Source organism: Micromys minutus (genome assembly GCF_963924665.1).
Source record: "Micromys minutus genome assembly, chromosome: 24".
NCBI lineage: Eukaryota > Metazoa > Chordata > Mammalia > Rodentia > Muridae > Micromys > Micromys minutus.
In genome coordinates, this window is record NC_137959.1 from 2753106 (window position 1) to 2769900 (window position 16795).

The window sequence follows — 16795 nt, forward strand, 5'->3', positions numbered from 1 at the left end:
AAGGGACAGTGACAGAGGGCCAGAGAGGCCAGGGACAAAATGTGGCCAGGAGGTCCCACGGCGGATATGACTAGTGCTGTGGCTTGGACAGAGAAGGTTCAGAAACCGAGAAAAGAGATATGGGCTTGACCACCGGGTGCGTGGGAAGCTTTTCTGGGTTCTCTGTGATGACGTTTGAGGAAGAAAATGCAGAAAACAGAGTGAGGGACTGAAAGAAGGCCACCCCCTCTGACTGACAAAAGTGCCTTGGCAAAAGAGTTAGGGGCTTGCTTCCCAAACAATCATGCAAGAATTTTCAAATAGGGAAGAAAGAATTTGAAGAAGCTCACCAGGGAGACAGGGTAGAAAGATGGTGACAGGGGACAGTTATAGGGAAGCAAATGCTGAAGTGAGTGTGGCAGCCTCTGAGGTAACTAAGAGAGGCGCTGGGTATCCAGAAACATCAAGGGGCCATGAGGTGAGGATGAAGAGGAAGGTGTGTGGTCCATGCCCAGCCTTACGTGTGTTTCTGAAAGACGGTGGCTGAGGAAGCATCTTCCTAAGGAAGGAGCTAGAACTGGGTTGCTCAGGATAGAGCAGACAGGCAGTAGTAAGGCTCCAGCTGGTTCTGAGAAGCCTGAACCAGGAGAGCAGAGCAGAGAGTCTGTGGGTGATGTGGATGCAGAGCCTCAGTTTAGGGTGTCTTCCATACATGGTCTAATCTAACACTTGGGGCACCCCCCTTTGAGTTGAGAGACCCATCTGAAAGCAGACCAACGGAGAGCCCTGGTATTTGCCAGCGTCCTGCGTGTGTCCTAGGCATTAGCAGATGCCTGGGACTCAGGGCTTTAGCCTCTTCAAAGGCAATGCTGGAAGACCCACCCACTGGCTGCTGCTGGCAGCAGGAGTCCCTAGGGATGGAGCAGGATTGTGGGTTCCCAAACATGGGGCAACCCTGGCAGGAGGGCCCCTCTACAGCTGTGTTTGTTTTGGAAGGTGCCCTTAGCCTCTTGCGTTATTTTCAGTGAATCTGATGACCAGAGCAGGGTGCAGGCTCCCTAGGTTACCACAGGCCAGCCATTCCTCAGGAATTGCACCCAGCCCATCCCTTGCACAGGGTGAGTGGGAAGCAGCCGGCCCCTCCTCTCAGTCCTAATTTGTTCGTCCCAGAGCGTCGCTCTGTAAAGCATTATTCCTCAGGTTAGTACACGTGACTTTATTCCACTGTGAAACTACGCTACATGCTATTCTTGTTTGGAAGAAATGTTTCAAACCATTAGATGGAAGATAGACTTTCAGGGAAATGCTTCTGCTAATGCCCATCTCGAACTCTGCAAATTTGACTACTTGGACTTAGCTCGTGCCTTATTCTGTTTATAGCCATTTACTCCTTCAGCCTCTAACAGCCTCTGGTGTCACTTTAAACTACCCCAATTAATGGAGACGCTTCCACCTTAGTACTTTCAATTCTGAAAAAGCAAAACTAAACGGCAGGAGTGCCTAAGGAGTATGGGACATCAGACGCTTGCAGGCTTTGGGGGGGCTTGCTCGCTTGTCTTCATGGACTCCATGAGGCCAGCCCTTAGGCATGTTCCACTGCTAATGGATGACCAGCCTCTCCAAGGACTCACAAGGCCTGGCACAAGGATCCCACAGCTTTTGCTTGGAGAGGAAAGTAGACTGACTTCAACCTTACAGTTCCCTGCTCCTCTCTAGCATGTAGGTTCTGGAATTGTTCCAACAGGCCTGCTGTACTTAATAAGTAAATTCAGAAATTCTGGGCAGACATCCAAAATTCGAGGATCTGCTTAAGTTCCCTTTAGTTGCTGATTTGTTTCAACTTCTAAAAAAAAATGGTTGGCTGAGAGATTGAGATGCTATACCTCAGTATATTTATTTACAGCAAGAGCATGTAAGTGTTAATATTATGATATACCTCAGTATATATATTTATGGCAAGAGAATGTAAGTGTTAATATTTGGACATCAGATGATATGACCTTCATCCTTTGACAATGCAACTACCAGAAATATGGTTAATCTAGTTGATATAAGCAAATAGTATCACCATACTGAGGGATAGATGAGATTTTTCATGTATACATAGTACATCATGTAAATCGTCATGGAAACAGACTTCCTCTGAATGGCTTTGGTACTTTAAAAGCCTGTTGGTCTGTGGCCGGGCAGCATGGCTTGATTTTGGCTTCAGCTTCCTCGGAAAGTCTCAAGGTAAAATGCAGTAATTAGAGGATTTAGTGGCCTTGGTAACTTACCAATTAGTGCCCTCTTTCTTTAGCTTTTAAAACTTCTAAGAAGAAACTATTTCTTAAGGGCTGGAAAAGTGGCTCAGCAGTTAAGAGCAAGTGTTCTTGCAGAGGACTAGGGTTTGGTTCCCAGCATCTATGTAGTGGTTCACAACCATTGGAAACTCTGATTCTTAGGATCTCTTGGCTTCTTTTGACCTCTGTGGCACCAGGCACGAATATGGTATACACACATATGTGCAGGGAGTAACATTTGGACACATAAAACAAACAAGTCTTAGAGAAAAAGTTTCTTATATAATGGGTGGCATTTAACTCAATATTAAAGTCAGATATTTAAAGTCACACTGTAATTTGGTAAGCCTCAGAACGTGTGTGGTGACTCTTAGAGATTTGCTTTCCTACAAAAACAGATGTAATAAATCAAAAGCCTCAATAATTTAACTCATAGAGATAACTAGCATCCCAATGGAGGCTGATTTGTCAGTATTTCATTCACATCTTTAGTTGTGAAAAGATTAATTTGGAGACAGTGGCATACCTGGCTTCCCAGGGCTGTATGGTTACATTTGGAGCTCTCTTGTAATTACTCAGAAGTGCTAATGATCCAAGACATTTATGCCATTTACAAAAAAATTACTAATGGGAGTTTTAATAAAGCAGTAAGAACATACATTCTTCTAATATAAGTTTTTATATTAGAACTGGGTGCAGGTGGCCAGGGAACCCAGGGCTTTGTACATTAGACAAGCCACTGAGCTACAAGCTGAGCTCCCACAATAGTCTTTGTAAGTGAACTTTTTATTTCAATGTAAAATCCACCCACTTAAAAACAAAACAGAACAAAACAAAAAAGGGAGAAACATGACCCTTCATTTTCTATCTCACCAAAGTTAAAAGTGGACATTAGCTCTCACTGGAGCGCAGACAGTGCTGATGTTGGCTCTGCATACAGGCAAACCAAGACACACTTCTTTGTGATGTCTTCATAGTCAGGGGATCCCGGGCAGTCGTAGAAATTTTCTATTCCACGTTGTCCACATGGTACATAGCCAGTTCCCATGGGGTCTGCAATTAAACCTGAACATAAAAATGGGCTTTCCAGGCTGAGGCCAGCTTGGATTGTCCTGTGGTACTCAAAGGTGTTTTCCGGCCTCTGAGGCACTTGTAAGCTAGGATTCAGAGGACACTCTGAGGACGGTGCACACACCATGTGGGGCACGGTTTCTAGAAGGTAGACACTGGAAGTGGGTTGGAGCTGCCGTGTATTTTATGCTCCATTGTACTGAATCCGCTCACAGCCAGTTTCCTCACTGTAGAGGCAGAAGACTAGAGAGCTGTGTGGTACTGTTGACACCAGGATGGAAGGAGCTGATGTATGTGAAGTAACAACCCGTGTCTGATGGTTACCCTTCTTGTGCATGAGAGAGAATGTTTGTCATGTATGAAACTCCATGTGTTCATAGGTACAATGAACTGAGAGGAAGTCTAGCCTCATCATCAGTATGTGAGTTTAAGATATTTGAAGCTGTTGGACTGCAAAGATGATAAAGCAGTGTTTGGATTTATGTTTTTATTCCTTAACAGTTCCAAAGGATGGCCTCAAGAGCCAGGCTGCATTTGAGGAGATGAGGACAAATTACATCAAAGAACTGAGGAAAATGGTCACCAAGTGTCCCAACAGTTCTGGACAGAGTTGGCAGAGGTTCTACCAACTGACCAAGCTTCTAGACTCTATGCATGATGTAAGTAGAGCCCTTAATCTCCACGACGTCAGTGTTTGGCCACTATGTGCACTCACGTGCACACACACATGCATAATCACCCATACACACATGCACATGGGAGTGTGCACATACATGCAAGCACACATATACACAAGGCACACACACACTCCCACATGCATACACATGCATGTGCTTGCACAAGTACACACACAAACACCCACACAAAAGACATGACACAACAAATTCAGACAACTGGCTGGCTTCATGTGGAAAGAATTGAAGCATCCGGAGGGAGACTGCAAGAGTTAAAAATCCAGCTGAGGTGCCCCTTCTTTGTCTAACCTTGGGAGAGAGCCTGTGCACAGAAAGGGTATGGCTCTGTGCCCTGGACCATGGAAGGCTCTCAGATTTGCTACAGGTGTCAGATAGAGTTTCACATTTTTGTTTGCAATTTAGGAAATGTTTGGTTCATAAAAATGTTTGCTTTAACATTGCATAAATAGTGTCCATCTTCCACAACTATTAATCTAACAACCCAATCTTTCAAAAACATTATTAGTGGTCCAGAGCCAGCTTGGATCATCTCAGTCGTTGCCAAACACTGGCTCCTATATCCATTATTCTTCATAGGAGGCATCTCTCTTGTTCTGGGTAAATACAGAAGTAGATTCTGGGCTTGTTTCTAGTTTCATCAATCAAAGATTTAGCTGAAGTGTTGGTTAGCAGTTTCTACAAAATACCAAGCCGATAACTGTCCCTTGTATCACATCTCAAGCAGCTTCTTCCAGCTCTTGCTCAAAGAATTCTCTATAATTATGCTCAATAGGTTCTTCATATTTGAGGACTTTTCCACACTTTCCTTTGGAGAATTCATCGTCCAGGTTTGGCGTGTATGGTTAAAGTGATAGATTACTCTACTCTGGGAAGGAAAACGTTGACAGACTCGGGGACCAAGGTGGCAGTAATAGTCCTGTGAAAGCAGAAGCCAGCGTATGGCCCTGCAGTGTTCTTTCCTCTGTGCTGATGGCTCAGGAGCACAGGCCACTTCCTCGTGCTTTGTATGGGGATGATGCTTTCTCTGAACTTTTCCAATAACAAAAGGCAAGCTTCTCTTCGGGTGAGCTCAGAGATAAGTAGATGTGGAAACATCTTAGAAATGTAAGGTGATGGTTGGCAAGGCCTGTGCCTCACCCTGAAGAAAACACGGGGGTTTAAAACAACTTTCCCATGTTCAGTGTTATTTTGGCTTATTACTTTCAAGAGGTTAAATGTACCTTCCCCACTGATCTCCTTGAAATCCCTCCTTAGTAGAGATAACAGTGGAATCTTATAGTTCATTTTCAATGAATTCTGTTCATTGTGCAAAGGCGACGAGTACTATCAAATTTAGGATGTAGACTTGGAGACATGGATCAATAAGTAAGAGTGCTGTCTAAGCAAGCTTAAAGAACTGAGTTCAAATCCCTATTGCCCACCTAAAAGTCAGGCATGGATATACTCATAGATAGAAAGCTTGTTGGAGCTTACTAGTTGCCAGCCCAGATCTAGGTTCATGAGAAACACTATTTTTAAAAAAGATTTATTTGTTATATGTAAGTACACTGAAGCTGTCTTCAGACATTATGAAGAGTTGTGAATCACCACCTAGTGAGACTTGAACTCAAGACCTCTGGTAGAGCAGTCAGTGCTCTTAACCACTGAGCCATCTCTCCAACCTCAGAGACCTTGTTTTAAGAGAATAAGAGAGAGATAAAGTGGGATATCTGACATCTCTCCTCTGTCCTCCACTGTAGCTGGGGAATACCTGTGCTGTCCAGGATGATTCAACAAAAATTATTTTCTTGGGGTTCTATTATTATTTTGTACATTGATGTACAATAAGCTAAGCAAATTAAAATACATAGTTTAAGTTTTGAAATAGTCATACGTCCAGAGCACTAGCCCAACAACCAAGCTGTACCATACCCAGCTGTAGGTGTTTTCATACCCAGCTGTAGGTGTTTTCATACCCAGCTGTAGGTGTTTTTATACCCAGCTGTGGGTGTTTTCCTGCCTCTTTAGGTGATGCTACTGCTCTTTCCTGGCTGGCTGCTCCCTATGGCTCACTTGTTGGCAGGCATTTAGCTTGAGAAGTGTGTTCTATAGAGACATTTTCGTGAGCCTCCTTCAGTAGACATGACTGTGTTAAGGCTCATCCATGCTGTTTATGTGTTTGGAAGCTCTGCTTTTGGGGGGGGATTTCTGCATGGTACACCACTGAGTGAATATGCCACAATTCTGATTGATGGGGTTAGACATCTTTTTGTCCATTCATTTGGTGAGGTATTCATTTAATTTTTTGCCCTATTTTTAAAATTTTTATTGCATATTAGTTATGTTTTTAAAGGCTTTAAAATAGAGTAGCTATACACATTATTATTGTTGTTGTTATTAGATATGTGGTTTTTAATTTTATTCTGGTCTGTGTCTTTTCATTATATTTTCTTGGGGTAAAAATGCCTTTTGGGAGTTTTTGTGAATATACACTTGCTGTGTAGTGTGTGCAGTTAGAGCACAACCTCCGGCTTGGTCTTCACCTGCTGCCTCGCTGGAGACAGGAGCTCTTGTTTTCTAAGATGGCATACTAGGGGAGTAGACTGTGGAGCTGTCAGAGATGGCTGTCTCTGCCTCTCATCTCCCCAGAACTCTGGGATTACAAACTTGCACCATGTATCAGAGATGGCTGTCTCTGCCTCTCATCTCCCCACAACTCTGGGATTACAAACTTGCACCATGTATCAGAGATGGCTGTCTCTGCCTCTCATCTCCCCACAACTCTGGTATTACAAACTTGCACCATGTATCAGAGATGGCTGTCTCTGCCTCTCATCTCCCCACAACTCTGGGATTACAAACTTGCACCATGTACCCAGTTTTCTGTGGTTCCAGGATCCAGGCTCAGGTCCTCACATTTGCACACCAGGCTCTTGCACACCCCCCGCCATCTTCCCAGCTTAGACATCGCTAAGCTCTAGCTTCTGTTACTACAGCCGATGTCTGAGATCATCAACTTGTAAAAGGAAGGCAGTTATTTTGCGTCACCATTTCAGGGACCCCCCCCCCCATTCTTGCCTGGTTGGCTTGCTGCTTTGGCCAGCACCATGGCACACGTCATGGCTGGGGGTGTGTAGCAAAGCAGAAACCACTCAGGTATTAGGGAGCCACGGAAAGAAAGAGAAGAGACTCGGATCCCACAATCAGCTTTGAATGCACGCATACCTCCAGGGAGCTACAGACACCCCACTCAGCCCCACCTCTGAAAGCTTCTGCACCTCTCCCTGGCAGCAGGAGCCTACCACAGGAATGCCACTGGGTGACATCTCCAGCAGAGGAGTTCAGAGGCTGCTGCTGGTTTTCCCACACACGTTTTAGTGCTGGACCTGAAAATCCTCAGCTCAGCCAAGGCCAAAGCTCCGTCCTTCCCTGTATCTGCTGTTACAGAAACACGATTTTATGCTCTTGTTTGGTTTTCCCTGAACACTTCTGTTTCCTGCAAACAGAACAGTAAATTCAATTCCCCTTATTCTACTTTGATGAAAGGAAGGTAAACATTCTGGAATTGTTTTTATCCAGGAATATTTTATTTTATCAAAATTGTTTGCTCTTTAAGGTGGTCGAAAAGAATGGTCTAGAGCACTCCCTTTATTTTCCAGTTCAGGATGGAACCCTGGGGAGTGCATGGGGATTTTAGAGGAACCCTGGGGAGTGCATGGAGATTCTAGAGGAACCCTGGGGAGTGCATGGGGATTCTAGAGGAACCCTGGGGAGTGCATGGGGATTCTAGAGGAACCCTTTGAAGTGCATGGGGATTCTAGAGGAACCCTGGGGAGTGCATGGGGATTCTAGAGGAACCCTGGGGAGTGCATGGGGATTCTAGAGGGACCCTGGGGAGTGCATGGGGATTCTAGAGGAACCCTGGGGAGTGCATGGGGATTCTAGAGGAACCCTGGGGAGTGCATGGGGATTCTAGAGGAACCCTGGGGAGTGCATGGGGATTCTAGAGGAACCCTGGGGAGTGCATGGGGATTCTAGAGATGCCTTTCTAGCATTCACACTTACTAGGCCTGAGAATATCCACAGTGTTTTCATTTGAGTAAATCCTTGAATCAACATTAAGGTGTTTTTCTCAAAGGAACTAATTGCTACACCACAGACCAGCTTTGTCCTTCCAGCCTAGTTCTGGTCACTTAGTGGAAAGAAGGGCATTTGTTCTTGATCCTCAAACAAGTAAGAATCAATTACATATACATGAAAATTGTGCTTCCAATGCTCACATGGTGTGCTGGCCCCCAGGACACATATCCACAGCTCCCAAGACACATATCCACTGTTCCCAGAACACATGGATTTCTTCCACATGGTGCACATATGTGTGGGCAGAACTGTGCCAAAGTGTGTGAAGGGAACATTCTCCAAAAACACATACTGACAGCTGCTTGCCTGGTCAACAGCTTTTATGAATCAGAACCCCTCTGAACATCAATCTTTCCCCAGAATGGTTTCAAGGAGCACAGCTGTGGGAAGACTCCAGGAAATAGTGCTGTGTTCTGCATTGCTGATGTTTGGGAACTGTGTAAAAAGTGGGTAGATTCTTACTCTGTTAGAGAGAATAGGACATTTCCTGGAGTATAAGAAGTATGTGTCTACTGGATTTATTGTTTGTTTCTATGCATCCTCAGAAGTTAAGGACCATTTATGGTATAGTCTATGGTATTTAGTAAATTCAAAAGATTGTGAGTACTATCTCTTGAGGCAAAAATGCTCTTCTCTATTAAATAGGGTTACAGTTTTATTTTGGTATACAAACTTCACAAAAATGTGCCCACATGTAGTAACAACAGTAGCGGGAGAACCAACCTATGCTTAGTGTCTGCAGAGGCAGTCAGTCTTGGCTGTGGACGCATCGTGTGCTGTGGGGGCCTGGCTGGTCATGCATGCGAGCTCATATCCCCAGTGAGCCTCTGCTGCTGTGCACCAGAACCAAGGGGTCAAGGATGAGCAAGATGCCCGTCCGTGGTGAGCTTACATACCTGCTAGAAGAAAGTTTTCTGTCTGAAAGTTCATGGCTGTGTACAAAGGGTACCCGGTGTCACCTGAAGGTCAAGGAGGGCACAGCCTGAATGGTGGCCTCACTAGCAACCCTTCTAAATTGACATTCGTCCCATAGAGAAGATGTTGAAGCCGGCTGTGCTTGGCAGAACTTTGAGGATGTTGGAGAACTCATGTCGAAGTCTCGGAGGCCCAGAGCATACTTTCTAAGGTTTCTTCAGGTGGCAGCTGGAACCTCCCAGGCTCACTGGAGCTGTCCCCCACACCACTGTCAGGACGAGCACAGGCTGGTAGCAGCCGTTCTTTTCAGGCCTATCTGACTGGGGAAAGCAGGAAACACCTGTGCTGCTCCACAGACTTCTTTGGATCTTCCCCATCATCCTCTGGAACCCAGCAGCTTCACGAGGCACAGTGACACACCCTGAAGGCTGTCTACCTGGTTGTTCACTGAAGTGCCCCGTAGTGAGAACTATGTGTAAGCTTTTGCACTACCCCCCAGCGCCAGTTTTCTAGGCAAATGCTTCTGTGCACCATCATCACCTAGATGGGATCTGCTCTCAGCTGGGCAGGCATCAGCCTGTCATGCAGATCTGTTCCCATGACTGATGGGAAGGCACTGAGCATGCGCTCACTGTGTGACTGGGGTCTGTGGTGCCATGGTGAATGATGGACAGCCGAGGTGGCTGTGGTCTAGCCAATCTGAGAGCCTGGTTTCCTTCCCTCAGGCTGGCTGAGGGGCTGGAGACCCAGCAATGTACTGAAAGGCAGCATCAGAGGTGCAGTATGTGTCCCTGGGCCAGTGTTGAAGGTCACTAAACCGGCCCGTCAGCCTCGTCCATATGTGGTTTTGAGATGGAGAAAAACCCATCAAACATCCTTTACCACATGCCAAAGTGTACACGCCAGGGGTGCAGCTCCGCCCACAGTGATTTTGTGCTCAACCTCGTTTTGAGTATGTCATAGTCCTTCTGGTCAGTTCCCCCTCAGAAAAAGTTCTGGGGCCCAAAAGGGAGCCTGCTAAGAGAAACCCGAGTACCAGGGGTAGAAGAACATGACCTGTGGTCCTTTATCAGCATCCCTCCTGGTCCACAGTTCTCACGTGCACATCTCTTTCTTCTTCATTCCTGAAGTGCACATACTACCATACCAGCAAAGGGTTTGGGGGAATGAATGACCTGTGAAGCAACCGAGTAAACATTTATTTTCTCTTTTCCTGTCGCCCCTCTGACACTGGGATCATCTGAGTCCATGATTGAAGCACCGGCAGCTGTGAGGGAGCAAGATCCAAAGCCATGCAAGTGTTTCATGTAATTGTTAGCAGCAGCATCCTGACGCCTTCTGTGGGGAGACTATGACTAAGAAAGATGCTAAATAAAGTTGTTTATAGCAGTCAGCTGAGAGAACAAGGCCTTATCTCCCCAGGAATCAGGGAGCAAACAGAGCAGAGATTGTCCTCAGGACCACTTTCCTGTGATGATCCCAAACCAAGACTAGAAATGGCACTGCTGTCTGGCTAGATGGTGCGGCCAGTGAGTAATGCCCAGTCATTTACACTGGCCCCTTTTGAATGCCCCTCGTAGGTAGGGCTGGCGTTTGCGTTTACAAGCTTCTGATTTTAAGTGTGGAGGGTGGCCCAGCACTTCCCTGGGTGGGTTATACCAATGGGTGATTGTTACCTTCTGAAACGCGGTATAATTAAAGAAAAGAAGCATCAAGTATACTTAGTGCCATAGGTGGTGGCACAGGCCTGTGGCCCCAGTACCAGCAGTCTGAGGTAGGAAGGTCGTAAGTTCCAGACCAGCCTGAGGTATGGGACAACTTAAGGCAAACATGGGCTACATGATGACCTGGCTCAAGATTTTTCTCAGATGAATAAATAAATGAATAAATAAATAAATAATAGAGAGATGGCTCAGGGATTAACAAAGCTTGCTGCTTTTAGAAGGCCTGGGTTCAGTTTCCTGCACCCACATTAGACAGCTCACAATGACTGTAACTCCAGCTCCAGAGAACCCAGTGCCCTCTTCTGGCTTCTGAGACAGATGGACGGACACACAGACACACACACATGGGACACACACACACACGGACACACACACACACACACACACACACACACACACACACACGAACAGTCCCAGTGAGTCAGAATGTATGGAGGTGACTGAGTGGTCTCAGGATTGCTGATGTCTGATGTCGGTAGCTGAGGGGCAAATCCTTGAAGATTTTGCAGGGTGCCCCATTGGGTGTTCCTTCACAGTCTAAAGGCCACATCAGTTGGTGACTTTGATTGTGTCTGAGCATCACTGAAAGGAGGCAGAGAGAAATGACAAGCCAGTGACACAGCAGCTGCCCTGCCCACAGTCACTCTGGCCATGTGTGGCAGCTGAAGTTTAAACTTACTAAAATCAAGGGAAGTTTCAAATTAAGTCATTCGGTACCCTGGCCACATCTTTAAATCCACAGTGGTGTGCGACATGCAGCTGCTGGCCCCACACAGAGTTTGACTAGGGAGAACTTTCTGGCGGGTCTACGAAGAAGAGGAGCCGAGGTGCAGGTGAAAGGGGATAGGTTGACAGCAGAGATTCCTGACCAGGACATGGCCAGGCGGTGACATGGATGGCTACAGAGGATGTGAGGCTAAGGGACCGGCTGGGTGAGGAGAGGAAGGCCTGATAGGAAAGGAAGCTTGGTTATCACAGGGCTATCTGCGCAGGAGGGTGGCAGGGGGCAGATTCTCAAGAAGAGGCAGCCATCTTGTTTTAGATTTGAGCTGTTAGAAACTTCCAGAAGAAATGTCCCCCTAGCAGATGAAGGCAAGATGCTGGTACAGACTTCAAAGTGGTCCATGAAGCAGGTGGGTAGACAACAAGAAGAAAGCATGGAGCACTGGAAAAATAGTGGCCGAAAGCCTAAAAGAAGGAGGTGGCTGAAGAGGGACTGAGAAGTATCACTGAGAGCTAACCGACTGAGTAAGAGGAGCTAGTTTGTGCACAGTGTGCAGGTGATGACCCCGGTGTGTGCACGGTGTGCAGGTGATGACCCCGGTGTGTGCATGGTGTGCAGGTGATGGCCCCGGGGTGTGTGCATGGTGTGCAGGTGACGGCCCCGGGGTGTGTGCACTGTGTGCAGGTGATGACCCCGGTGTGTGCACGGTGTGCAGGTGACGGCCCTGGGGTGTGTGCACGGTGTCGGGGCAGAGGCTCAGGAGGACAGCTAGCACAGTTTCAGGTAAAAAGGTCCAGTAGCTCTGGCAGCCATGGGGGGTTCTGGGGAGCAGATCGAGACTCCATATTCACTCATTTCCTCTCCTGAGATTTCCAGTGACTGCATCAAGAGCCACGGAGCAAATGGGGATGAGAGTTAACTCTAAAACAGTCAGATTGTCACTGAGAAAGCCTTACTAGATACAAAGAGTGTGTCCTTCTGGCTTCTGATGGGATGTTTATAATTGGGCATTTGAGTAATACACATAAATTATGTTTGGTGGCTAAGAAGTCACAGTTGCTTAGAAAACAACTCTCTTGCAAATGACTCCCAAATAAACCTCATTCCACATCTTGACTGCCAGGTGAATGTGACCCAGTAAAGGCTTTGTGTCACCTTGTGTGCATGTGTGTGTGAAAGACACAGCTTTGCATCAGAAGCAACCATGGCAACCAGAACTGATCTTGTGTCATGTGACCAGATCCCAGACCTGACCTCACTTGTCACAACCTCATCATGATTGACTAGGAAGGACATCTAACGTGGGGTTGTGTCTCTCAGTCTTTCCTGCCTGCTCTTGGTTTCCAGAGACCCATTTTTTGTTGTGGCTTGTTTAAGATATTATTGACTTGCAGAAAATACATTAGCCCCTTATCAGATATGTGGTTAACAAATATTTTCTCACATTCATATTTTGTTTTGTTTGCATATCAGAATCTTTCTTCTCGTCTACATTTGTAACACAGCAGTAGTTTGCTCTCTGATCCTTAGCTGGAAAACGCTCACATTTTATCTGAATCCAGTTTATTACAGGAGGTGGTTTTTAAGTTTTCCACTCTCTGACCTCGCTGTCAGGACACAGGACATTTCCCTTTGTTCATATTAAGACACAGTGTTTGTCTCCTAGAACTAACCCTGAACTCATGACTTTCCTGCTTCCACTTGCACAGGTTTTGAGGGCTTCCTGTGGTCACTGGGAAACATAGGTCATGTCTTGTTGAGGACAGAAGCAATCTTCTATTTCCACCTGGCTCTAACACATGTGCGCCATCAGACCAGCTTTCTGGACAGAGCCTCAGAGGGCCTGACTGTAGATCTGCCATCAGCAGAAACCCAATATACCTCTCTCAACCTAAACTGAAATCTGGCTAAGAGAGATTTGGGGAAACTATTTCATTGTCTGACACCTGTGTCAATAAATCCCTCTTTACGCAATCCAAATCCCTCTGGCTACAGTATCATATGACTACGTAACACCCCGGTTTCTGTGGCGTCTTTCTGCCTGTCTTCTCGTTAAATCTTTCCAAAGTCACCTGATGTGAGGAGGAGCAAACCTATCTCATCACCCTGTCTTAATTATTTTCTCTATAAAGAGAAAATAATGGTAATACTTGCTCAGAATATTTTCTTTAATCTTTTCAAGAGAAAGGAATGGTAGTGGGGTCATCAGATACGTTTTCATAGATCTGTGCACAAAGCAGGGGTATAGAAGAACTGGTCCTGAAAAAGTTGTCACCTAGACTAGCAAGCCCAGCTTACACCTCATGAGGTCCGTTGTCCGAAGCAGGTCAGGTTTCAGTCTGGACCGCTGTCAAGTCACCATCATCAGAGCCAATGCACACAGACCACTCCAGAAGGACCCACCCTCTGTGGAATGCTTGGCAGCTGCTAGCTAAAATTCTCTGCACCCACTGGAACAAGAGGCCCCATGCTCTCAGGCTGCGCTGGGCCCCACGAGTCTTGCCACCTGTGCCGGGCCATGGTGGTCAGAAGTGTGTGGAGAGCAGTCCGTACCATACAAATTGTGTGTAGGTGTGCCCAAGATAAGTTCTTGGAGACAAGCATAGGTAGGTGGAGGAGGTCAGGAGTGTCATTATCAGGGCCACTTTGTGTGTGCATGTGCATGGCGAATGTTTGTGTTTGTATGTGTATTGTGTTCAGACGTGTCAGTGTAGGTATATACATGGATGTGCCTGTGTATGTGAAGGCACAGAGATCAGAGGTTAACCCGGCTGGAGCTCACTGATTGGTTATTCCTTGCAAATGAGTTCCAGGGACATGATTTCTCTGCCTCCACAGGGCTGGCATTACAGACTAGCACGGCCATGGGTGCTGGGGGTCCAGGTGCAGTTCTCTGTCTTTCCCCCAAATTTTCGTAAGTATTAAAAACAAACTATGCATGCAGGTCCTCGGGCCCTGGCCTCTTTTAAGTGACTAGAGCAGGCCATCTTGTCTCCAGTGGTCTGCAGACAGCTGCCCCTGCCCCTGGGGCCTGCTCCTTACTGCTTAACCAGGGGCTGAAACAAGGAAATAATTGCCTAAAATTCAACCTAATGCTAACGTTGGGGGCATGTGAGCATGAGGTGGTTGAGCTTCTGCGTTTGCTCAGTGTGGTGTTTAAGTGCAGGGAAGATCTAGGAAATATTGAACAGAGAACCAGGGAAAGTTCACACTTCTATATACAGTAACATGCCAATGCATTCCAAACACAACCCTCTCATTAGATCTATTGTTCAGCAATGCTCTAATTATCCCTTTATCTGTAGGCTCCACTTTCTTCTTTCCCATTATGTCATTTTTCTTTGTGTTTTTCACGTGTACAATAGGCTTTATTCACGAGAGGGTGGGGCCATGGGCTAGAACAAGGCTTGAAACACAAGGAAACTTAAACAGGATGGAAATTAAATAAAGTTAAGTACCAAAAAAAGCAGGGGGAAAATGAGCCCCTCTGGCCTGTCACAGCACTGAGGTGACAGATTTGGAGTCATTAGTGTTGCCACTGGCCAGAGAGAGAGGATTTCTTGTAAAACTGATAATGGCAAAGTAATTAAAATTCAAGTGCAAATAGCTAGCCCCAGCACAGAGAGCTCACAGAAATAAATGCCTTGCTTCGGAGAGATGCTGGGAGGCACCTGTTTCTCACACCAGTGGCCAGCCTGTTCCAGGACAGGGAACGGGAACCGGACCGAGCAGAGCAGACCTGCCCTGACCCCGGGCAATGGTCCTTTCCCGTCTCGGTGGCGCAGGGCCTTATCCTTATGTAGGCCTTTGGCCACCTCACAGGGCACTCCTGACCTGGAATTGTCGGCAGAGTCACATAGATGGGGAGCCAGCATCTGTTCCTACATGCCTCTTTTGTGCCAATCTGATATATTAAGTCTATCTTGTCCCAGAAATACCTCTGGGCTCTTAGTCAGACCTAGGAGCTTCCGGAGTCTCCAGAACTCAGCCTGGAAGAGCCTAGCTAGACCTCCCAGAGCAGAGAACTGGAGTCTGGGTTTTCTGACAGGAATCCATGGTACAGCGGTTACAGCTGGATTTGCTTTGGGAATAGAAACAAACCAACTGCCATGGAGTTGTCATGAGAGGCATTCTTTTTAGCCTTGTCACGTTTTGCTGAGATGGAACCAACTGCCAAGAGCGGAGCCACAAGGCCATAATATGTCACCATATATGACACATCCTCCTGTTCTCCTGCGGGAAAGGTGGTAGCTGTGGGACCTGGTTCTTGACTTAAGGAGGTGTTGTTTGGATGGTTGCTGGTTTGTTTTGTTTTGTTTTCTTCTCATACTTCTGATTGTGTATCTTGATTATATTCTTTCTGACTCCTCTACCTTCCTACTCATCAAACTTCATGTTCTTTCTCTTTCTCAGAAACCCCTCCTGAAAAAAAAAAAGACAAAAATTAACAAAACAAGCAAAGCACACATTTGCAAACATGAAGTCCATTTTGTGTTGGTCAACTGCTTCTAAGTATGGAGTCTGCCCTAGACTGTGGTTGATAAACCCAGGGTCATTCCACTGGAGAAAGCTGTTTTTCTCTCTCCCAGTGGTTAGGGGAAGGGACTTTGTGCCATTCTAGGGGACCCGGCTGGCTTGAACATGTACAGGTCTTGTGCGCACTGTTGCAGTCCTGTGAGCTCATATTGTCCTTGTACACACTGTTGCAGTCCTGTGGGTTCATATTGTCTCGGCCCCGTTGTGTCTAGAAGACACTGATTCCTTGGACTCATCCATTCCTTTTCTGTCTCCTCTTCTACATAGTCCCCCATGCCTTAAGAAGAGGGTTTTGATGAAGACACCCCCCTTTAGACTGAGTGCTCCAAGAGTTTCTTACTCTCTCAACATTGCCCAATTTTGTTTTGGGTCTCTGTGTTAATGCCCATTTACTAAAGGAAAAATATTCTCTGATAAGGACATGAGTATAGCAACATGTCACCAGGAGTCATTTCATTGCTGTGTTCCTTTAGCAGATTAATAGTTTTCCTTTAGGGCCCATAACCAATCTAGTCTGGGGTTGGAGGTCATTTTATCGGTGTCAGGGATGGGTTTCATCTCATGGGGTGGGCTTGGATCCAGTTTCAACAGTGTCTGGTTACTCCTATACTATCTGTGCCAATAGTGTGCCCGCCCACCATGCAGACACATCTCTGTGGGAGCCCTCAGGGTTCACAGTTGGTGATGTTGGTGATTCCTGCTCTCCTCTCAACACGGTGAATACTAGTCAGGAAGGGTGGAGCTTTTAGT

The 16795-nt window shown here is 46.4% G+C and overlaps 1 protein-coding gene across 2 annotated transcripts in view; it reads left to right on the forward strand.

The window, feature by feature from the left end:
* NR3C2 (nuclear receptor subfamily 3 group C member 2) overlaps positions 1-16795 on the forward strand; it is a 317849-nt gene that overhangs the window by 288861 nt on the left and 12193 nt on the right. For both annotated transcript variants that reach the window (XM_080937373.1, XM_080937372.1), the window contains exon 8: positions 3834-3991. In XM_080937373.1, the coding sequence (XP_080793499.1) occupies positions 3834-3991 (158 nt within the window). The remainder of the gene's footprint in view (positions 1-3833; positions 3992-16795) is intronic.